Source organism: Echinococcus granulosus, assembly GCF_000524195.1.
Source record: "Echinococcus granulosus chromosome Unknown EG_S00073, whole genome shotgun sequence".
NCBI lineage: Eukaryota > Metazoa > Platyhelminthes > Cestoda > Cyclophyllidea > Taeniidae > Echinococcus > Echinococcus granulosus.
This window is the reverse complement of record NW_020170453.1, coordinates 399,572-408,194: the sequence shown is the minus strand read 5'-3', so window position 1 is coordinate 408,194 and position 8,623 is coordinate 399,572. Positions and strand designations below refer to the sequence as shown.

The following is an 8,623-nucleotide window of genomic DNA, read 5'->3' as shown; positions in this document are numbered from 1 at the left end:
CCTCGGCGGTTGATTATTCGTCCCCTCTTCTGTTAACTTAGCTTAGCTATGTGATAGTAACTATCGCCAACTTCGTCGCCTTTGTCTCCTCATCTGGCGTGGAGTGGTTTTGTGGTTTTGTATGGAGGTCTGAACTGGCGCCCCAGTAGCGATGTGAGATGCATGAGGACAAAATGCTCCTACAGCCAACTACCTAATTAGCAATTTTAATGCAAAATTGTTAAAAAAGAGGGCGAAAAGGTTTTTTTGCAGCCCAACCAAAAACCCTTTTACGCCTTGTGGTTTAAAGTGTCACGGCTTGCCGAATTTGTTTACTTGCATTGGTTGCAGCGGTCGTCGTTGCGCAATACATCAAGCCAGTTTTGAGGCTCAATTAATTAAACGAACGAGCCAACCGCCTGTAAATGCAGGTAGTTCGGCTCTGTGCGCATTCTACGTGGAGGCATTACAAGGTGACGTTCACTTGACGTGCTTCAGCGGGGCTGCTCCGCCCAGTGTTTGGATGTGATAGAGGCACCTCCGATTATTAGGCGATACGCCCTACAACTCTCCGGCTGATCAACTCCCGCTTTAAGGGCAGTTATACAGCTCTGACAGCTTTCGTTCTCTTTCCCTTTCCCCACTTAATCACAACTGCCAATTAGAGACTGGAAAGTGCTGCATGGTAGGCATTGATGTGGACTGGCTGACACCATGTTGTGGCGCATGAGAAAATCGGGTGGGGTTCCGTGAACACAGTGTATATCCCGTCGCCCTGTTGTTTACAACCAGGCTTGCAAAAAGTAATAAATTAGTAAAAATCTTTGTTTATCTAGTGGATGTGCGTCTGCTGCCCCAGTCACTGGCATTTACAGGGGTAAAACCAAGTTGGCGTTTGAGCCATTCCTCTAAAGCCCCAAAAGTGGACTTGTCTTGACAATTTCAGCGTCATTTAGCACAAGATAAATGTTTTTTAATTACCGGAGCCACGCCTGAGGTAACAAAAAGGGTGACGTCAGACAGGAGCACCACGAAACTTGGTTCCAGGAGCTATCAATGTTGGAGGCGAGTCAGACACAGTGACAAAGCCGATTTGGTGTGACGTGAGTTATAGCCAAGGCATAAAGAGGACATGCCACGCTGTTGTGGCGCCGGCCTGAGGTATAAAAACCTCATGTGTGATATTGACAGCAGAGGGGGAAGGGGTTGACAGGTATACAATCACATTGGATAAGCAGGGTATATGCAACTTCGTACTCTTTACCCACCCCTCTGGTTGTTTTTTTGATGGGACCAGTAAACACTGGCTATTCCTCTCAATTGCGATGACTGCCCAATCAGGTGTAATTGTCCGTCCACGAAATCCAACTTTATCGTTCTTCATAATGTTTGTTTTTTTCGGTGCCCGACCAAAGGTTGAGATGTTCTTCACGCCGAATTCCACGAAGATGTTCGATTTCCGCGCCGGTTGTTCCGCCCGTCACAGCTGTCCTGAAGGCTACACCAGACTGATGTGCACCGATTTCATCAACGGTGTTAAGGTCTGTGCTCCCGCTCCCCCCTATCCTCTATTATTTCTTCCTTTTTTGGTAACCAGAGTACTTAGAGAGCCCTCTTCCTCAATCATGAAGGCACAGCTGAATCGCTGTGAGCTAAAAGGGCAACATCAAAGGGCTGGAAGGCAGAGACCAATGATCACTTGACCAGTGATGCCAACAACGCACTTCAAGACTTCTGACCGACAAGTGTGTTCCTTCTTCCTTCAGACCTGTCGTCTCTGCTGCTTCAAAAATACCTGTCTCGACCCAACACCGGGCTCAAAAATGCGCATGTCAGTCATGAAGGATCTGATGCTTAAATCCGGATTCCAAGGTGAAAGCATTGAGGAGCATCTTTCTCGCGAGAACGAAATCGCCTTGAACAGGGGTGTTACAATAACAACGACCACAACTACGACAACAACATCGGCAGCACCTACATCACCTTCAACAACAACAACAACAACAATAACAGAACTATGCACATCCACTCCCGTTATTTGGACATCAACAAGCATTTTAGTAGAGGAAGGACTCGACGATGACGATGAAGTCGCATTAAATCGGAGTCTTACCACTACAGCAACAACATCGGCAGCGTCTACATCACCATCAACAACAACAGAACTGCACACATCCGCTCCAGTTAGTGAGACATCAGCAGGCATTTTAAAAGAGGAAGGACTCTATGAGGATAACAACGACTGGATGGCAGCAGAGAAGGAGGAGGAGGAGACAACTCCGATTTCGCCTAGACGAAGAACGATGTTGAAGGAGGCGAACGAGAATGAGGAGGAGGCGAAAGAGGATGGTGGACAGTACCTAAAGTCGGAGGTAACAGCTGAGAAGGTGAGAGAGAGACCAATGGACTCGCAAGAGATACAGATGAATGACCAGACCTACAATGAGGAGTTGGCTACTGGAGTAGTTGCCTCTGTTTACTGGAGGACCTCACGAGATGCCGCCATGCGAGGTGGGATAGGCACAGTGATCAAGATGCTGATCGCATTTGTGGCAGCGGTAGCAGTGTGAGCAATGGGGTGATGTGTCTCCTTCCTCCTTCCTCATCCCTGCCCCAAACCGACTTTTCCATTGTATTCTACTTCTTAATGCCCATCACCCAGCTACTCTGCTCTGGCCTACTCTGTGCAGTGGACAGAAAGTGACGACCTCCATTTGCATCCCCACACAACAACCCGATGATTCACCGCTGGCTTTCTCTGTTCTAGAGAGACGATGAGAGAAGGAGACTTAATTACTTGAGCCCATTTTTCATGTTGGATTGGCCCCTCATTCTCCCTTCTTCATACAAAATATTCGTAAATGCGAAGAACTTGATGGGTGGTCACGTCTGTTGCCCCATTTAAGGGTTTAGGAATGTATTTAGTTTCAGATGTTAAAGTTGGCGCCTAATGTAAACAAACAGACACGTCAATCTGAAACAATGCGTTTTCAGCAGGTTGTTTTTGGATTTCAGGTAGATGCGCGTCGCATGCCCTCAACTCAGGGTGCGAAAATGAAAGGCAAGCCTGAAAACAGAACCATCAGGTGGCTTCCTGGATCACTTTTCTATATACAAGTTAGAAGCAGTGAACTTTAATATCCTACGTCTCCTTGGTTGTCAGAAAGGTCCTAGGACAGGTTCGCTTTTTACACTTTCCAGGCGTATTTAGTAATTGTTGAAAAAGCCAACAGTGTCACAAAAATTGCGAAAAGAAGAATCAGGGTTAGACGAGATACAAGTTATTGAAAAGATTCCATTTTCGAGGTACGCTTTCTTTCAGTCGATTGCACAAAATATGCTAGTTATATTAATTCTTAATTCACGTAAACAGGGGGTCAATTTAAGGTGCTAAAAACATGAATACAAAATTGTGCGATTTCGGAAAGTTTGCAGTTAAGCCTACGGAAAGGCCCGCCCCTTGAAGGGATTGCATGCAAGCATAATTAAATTAAACTGACCAAATTGATGGAAATAATATTTCAAATCAAGCCATCCCTATTTTGTACAAGTGCTGGTCTCATCATGAAGCAGCAAAATGGCTAAAAGCACACCTTTGTCACATTAAAGCATACGCATGCTACTGAGGAAATCAACCTCAATCGAGGTTCTATAGCAAATTTTAGAATAGGCATTGCTGCTGTTTAGCAACTTTGATTCCAGGAAAAATGATCATGATTAAATAAGATAATAACAGCGAGTTGGTATTGGAAGAGGAACAATGTCATTTTAGAATGATACACAAGTCGAAATATTTGTTATAATTGCCCAGCAGAAGTAAATTGGTAGGCCGAAGCATAATCAGAATCGTTTCCAATTCTTTGTCTGGTCGATTGTCCCAAATGTACGTGTACCAAATTAAAAGAATCGATTGGCCAAATCTAACACTTTAATCAGAATAATTTTATTTTAGTCCAAATCACGAGTGCATGTAGGTTTACACGCAAAAATGTGGCCCTGGAAATGCGCATCATAGCTGATGCACAGAAACATGCTGCCGTAACGTCCAATGTCACCAAAAGGATACTGTCTGAAAAAAGTAAAAAAACTATGAGCTAGATCAAATCAAGGCCAAAAAAGGTATCATTACATAAATGAATTTCTAAAGTATAAAATGAGTTTCGAATTTTAGGATTGCCGGTTTTATTGGTGAGCATCTTAATATTCCTTTTATTTGCATAATAATTCACAAAAGAAACTACAGGACAGAAGGCTTTAGCCTAATCAAAAATTATTTATTAAGCCACACATCTAACCAACCCCGCAAATTATTCTTTTGTGTGGTGAATGGCCAAAATATGAGAGAATTTGTATCTGACATAAGTATAATTAGACGGCTATCAAAAAGAAGACGGCTGGCCGTGAATATACGCACTGCCTTATAAAAGCTTACATCCAGACATTGGCTCTCCAGCACCTGGAAGCGATCCCGTAAGTTGGTTTGCTCACGGTTACTGCTTCAGTCTCACCCGCGACCCCTTGCGCCACGGTCTGAATCCTCCGCGCTTTGACAAGTACATGCCACACAACTTGAAAAGCTGATTTTAAAGTCATAGATGGGAAGTAGGTGCTCCTTTTGCCTGCTTGCATGGGTAGGTTTATGGGAGGACTTTGTTAGACTTACGAAGATACAATGTGTCCAAAACCCGGAGGATTTGGCCTCGGATGTTGGGGTATCACTCTCTTACTCCAGAGTAAGAAGACCAGTAAACTTTTATCCTGCAGACAGGACTTTCTGCGGGGCGCAATACTTCATCCTCAGCTATTTCACTCTCCTTTTTGCCTTAAAATGTCCCGATTTGTTTCTACAGAATTCTTTGTCGTTATGCAAATTACTGTTGGCATTTGAAAGTGTCTAACGACAATTTTGGGGCAAGGTGAAGTGGTTTTCATTTTTATTAAAATATTTGCGATTGCACAGGGTGTGCTGGTGGATTCAGTTATCCGAGGACTGTCGTCACTAGAATGTCGCCTTTTGGGTCGTTTTCTGTAAAATTCCTTCTGCTGCTTACCACCAGTCCTCCCGCTGATGAGGGTAAAGGGAAATGAAAGACTGGTAATAAGTGGAGCATTTTGCTGGCGCCCGAGGACGTAATGTTCATACTTAAACGGTGGAGACGGCTCTGCATTACTTTGTTATGCCAAATTATGCTATTAATGAAATTTACCCTACAGAACCCCAAGAGGCGACATCATCTCAACCGCTTGGAACCCGCTTGCTGGGTTGGAAGAGAAACCAATTGGGTCACCGAAGGTAATATTTTGGACTTGAAAACATCAGTGCGAGCTCACTTTCATTAACTTTTGGTGCTTTTCTCATCACCGATATCGCTCTTCATCCGCCTGGTGGAGGCAGACGAGAATAAAACTCTGGCGAAGAAAAGTAGGCTATTTGTGATGCTAACTTCGGAAATCCTTCAATTTGACACCATTTTTTGTGCACAAACTTCTCCATTTCAATCCTGACTGATTGTGGCGGGAATGAAAATGCCTCTTCTGCTGCCAAATGCAACGCACCACGGTGGTGGCGGTGGAGGTTCTTCCTCCCCCATACAATCCCTTGGTACGCGGCCAACGCTCACTTGCAAGGCAGTTCAATCAACCCGCCACAAATCGGAAAAGTTATTCACAATCCGCAAATCGAATCAACAGAGTGACTTCCTACACAACCCAAAGATGTGTGGCCTCAAAATTGGCCCCAACTGCTTGGTTGTGGGCGATAAGACTTGGGGACTGCTTGCGCGGTTTGGTGGTTATAATTTTTGCAGCCGTAGACAATAGTCGATTCTTGCGCCGATTCTACGGATGATCATAAATAGAAGAGATATTGGGTAAACTGGAAGGCACAGATCGACTGTCTGCTCCCTCTACTCCTCCTCCTCCTATCGGACTCTTTTTCCCCCTTCATTAAGTTAAAGCACTGACGTGGGACGTCGCTAAGATGCCTGCCTTTCGGAGTTCCAATGAGCCTTAGGTCGAAAAGGCATTGTGAAACCTTTACATCAACAGAGGCCACTCGAGTGACACAGTCGGATCTCTGGGGGAGTTCGAAGGTGCTTTCAGTAATGCCTTCTCGATGCAAAATGCACGGAATCTATGTTTGAGCCTTTCAAATCACCTGAATGTCGCGCAATTAAAACGATTCTAAAGGCTACTTTTTCAGGTCTTTACGCAAGTGGTAGTTCGGCCTTTGATCTACTTCCGGCTTAGTACATCTCCGGCCAAGTGCAAAGTCTTGTGGTGTCGTATGGAAGATTTGCGCGCAGAGAATGGTTTGGCTTGCCTTCGTGATGGTAGCCTACGCTCTGACGAGGTTCCTCGCCAAGGATAATGCTTGGGGTGAATAATTTTTTGTGTCACATCCTACCATCTTTAGTTAATTTTGTAACCACTATAAACCCGAATCCTCGGGTGAATTAAACTTGCTTTGGAAAGATAGAAGGAAAGAATGATAACTTAAACTTAAACGTTAGAAAGACCTCTTCCTGGGGAGCAAATGTATTATCTCGATTAGCAATCCTACTACTACTACTACTACTAACAGTAATAAGTATTTTCTAGGGCAGTGAATGAAGCAGTCATGCATTCGCTATAGTGATGAATGCCAAACTAAGGGTTGGCTAGGTAACCGGCACTCAAAGCGACTCATTTTAAAGTTTTGCAGGAGGATATAACAGGCTACATTACCTTCAACAGACCACGTCCGCGATTGCCTGCTCAAACTTGTCTACGAGCTGATTGCAGGTGGACTGTAGGCGTTTTACCTCGCGGTGGGTTGGTCCAGCGACATCGGTGTGATGAGTGGAACTTATCCCAGCTTGAAATCCCTGTCCCCTAACAACTTTTCTGTTGACATTAGACCAGAGAAATTATTTCCCCGATCACCATATCGCCATGCCCTCTTATTAGCAAACGCCTCTTAAAAGCAGCGTTGGGCTACTAGAATTTATCAGTAGGAGTAATTTATTACTTTTTGTCGGCCACGTCCCCTACTAGGCTTTAATGCCCACTAGAGAGTGGAGAGCAAGATGATTGGCCTTTATAGAACGCCACCTAATTGCAAATTTTTTGCCCGCAAAACTGAGCCTTTTTGGTTTTGCGGAGTGAACCGCAGAAGCGCATTCAAGGTAGACCTTTGGATGGTGTTGAGAAGTAATTTACGAGGCAATTGAAGCGTGTTAAATGACTCCCTCACTGACAGAAGGTAAAAAAGGTGTTGCATTTTGAGATTTTTTGAGGAAAAATTTTATTAAAGTCTACTAGGGAGCTTTGGTTTACTAAGTATGCCCTTTAATATCTATATTTACCTTCCGATTGGAAGCATGCTGGTAACCCAATGAACTGTGAGTTCTGCGGTTAACCGCCATCTGGAAAGGAAGTATTTCTTTGCTTTGGCCCTATTCTGCTTCTGTTGTGGAGGGTCGTAGTCCACGAGTAAACATGATTTTGTGGCACTGAAGTACTTGTTCTTCATTACATAGTTGGGAGAATTTGTTGGACTCGAGTCCTCATTGTAGTCCTAATGCTCTTTAATTGACAAGAAAAGGTGTTGAATCGGAGACTATTAGGGCTAGTAGGCTGCATGCACGGCAGGAATTGTATGCGGGCTATGCTTCACTATCTGCCTAATGATAACTAGGGGCACTAAACCCTGCAATTTCCATTCATTTGACCACCGTGAGGGTTTTCCTCTCCTCCTATCGCAAATGTTACTACCACTGGCCTCCGTGTTCTCCGGTTAGAAAGTAGGTAGCCCTATATATGTGTAAATTGAAGACGAATCAAGTCAGGTCGCCTGTTCTGGAGAGTGATTACGTTTTACACCGCGAGGTTTTTGCACATCCTCGTAAAACTTATTTCACCTTTTTCATGCATCTAACTTATAAGCTAAAATCCTCCCGGTTGAGAGCACCCTCAAAATCAGTGGCCTAATCGCCATTTATTTATACATTTTTCTACGGTCAGCGGGTGTGGGATTATCTCACCTCTCGACACAGATATTACGACCAAGCTGTAAAATTATTTTACCATTTAGGAAAAAAGGAATGTGGAGGTTCTGCGGCTTCTGCCGTAGCTATTTTCTGTATTTTCGTTTTAATTTGCGTGGGTTTTGAGAATGGCGTACGTCATTGGTGAACTGAATCATAGGCAACATATAATCATCCAGTGCTTCCATAACAAAGGACAGGCCCCATTCACTGCTGGAATGCCTTCCATTTTTTCGTAGAAGTGTTTCAAATAACCGTACACCTCGGTCTCCCCAGGAGGCGCATCCATTCTACTGCATGGAAAATGTGATATGAGTGGCGCCGTCGCGCTGACGCAATTGAAGAAGTCAAAGAATGCCCCCAAAACCAACTTCTTAATTACAAATAGCAACTATGACATCTAGTACTGTTAGTAATAAAAAATTACCAACATTGTTACAACGACAGACGTCCCATTTGTTTTTGCCTTGGAGATATAATCAGTACTACAAACGGATAAATAGGAGATAGTACCGAATTCTATTTATGTGCTCCTGCTGCTGCAAAAATGTATTAGGTTTATAGACACTGACTTGTAAATGGCAGTTCATTTACTAACAATATAGCTATGTTTGGAT

The 8,623-nt window shown here is 44.0% G+C and overlaps 2 protein-coding genes across 2 annotated transcripts in view; one reads left to right on the top strand and one right to left on the bottom strand. All coding sequences in view use genetic code 11, as the record gives it.

The window, feature by feature from the left end:
• Positions 1–2,720, top strand: part of EGR_07278 (hypothetical protein) — a gene marked incomplete at both ends in the record, with an annotated part of 3,151 nt that extends 431 nt beyond the window's left edge. The window contains 3 exons of the mRNA XM_024496527.1: positions 1,395–1,520; positions 1,746–2,545; positions 2,642–2,720. Coding sequence (XP_024349112.1) covers positions 1,395–1,520; positions 1,746–2,545; positions 2,642–2,720 — 1,005 coding nt within the window. The remainder of the gene's footprint in view (positions 1–1,394; positions 1,521–1,745; positions 2,546–2,641) is intronic.
• A 1,353-nt stretch (positions 2,721–4,073) lies between these two features.
• On the bottom strand, positions 4,074–7,889 carry EGR_07277 (hypothetical protein; the record flags this gene model as incomplete). The annotated part of the gene is made up of 3 exons (XM_024496526.1): positions 4,074–4,238; positions 6,441–6,575; positions 7,881–7,889. The coding sequence occupies 3 exons, from the start codon at positions 7,887–7,889 to the stop codon at positions 4,074–4,076; spliced, it is 309 nt and encodes a 102-aa protein (XP_024349111.1).
• Between the last annotated feature and the right edge of the window lie 734 nt (positions 7,890–8,623).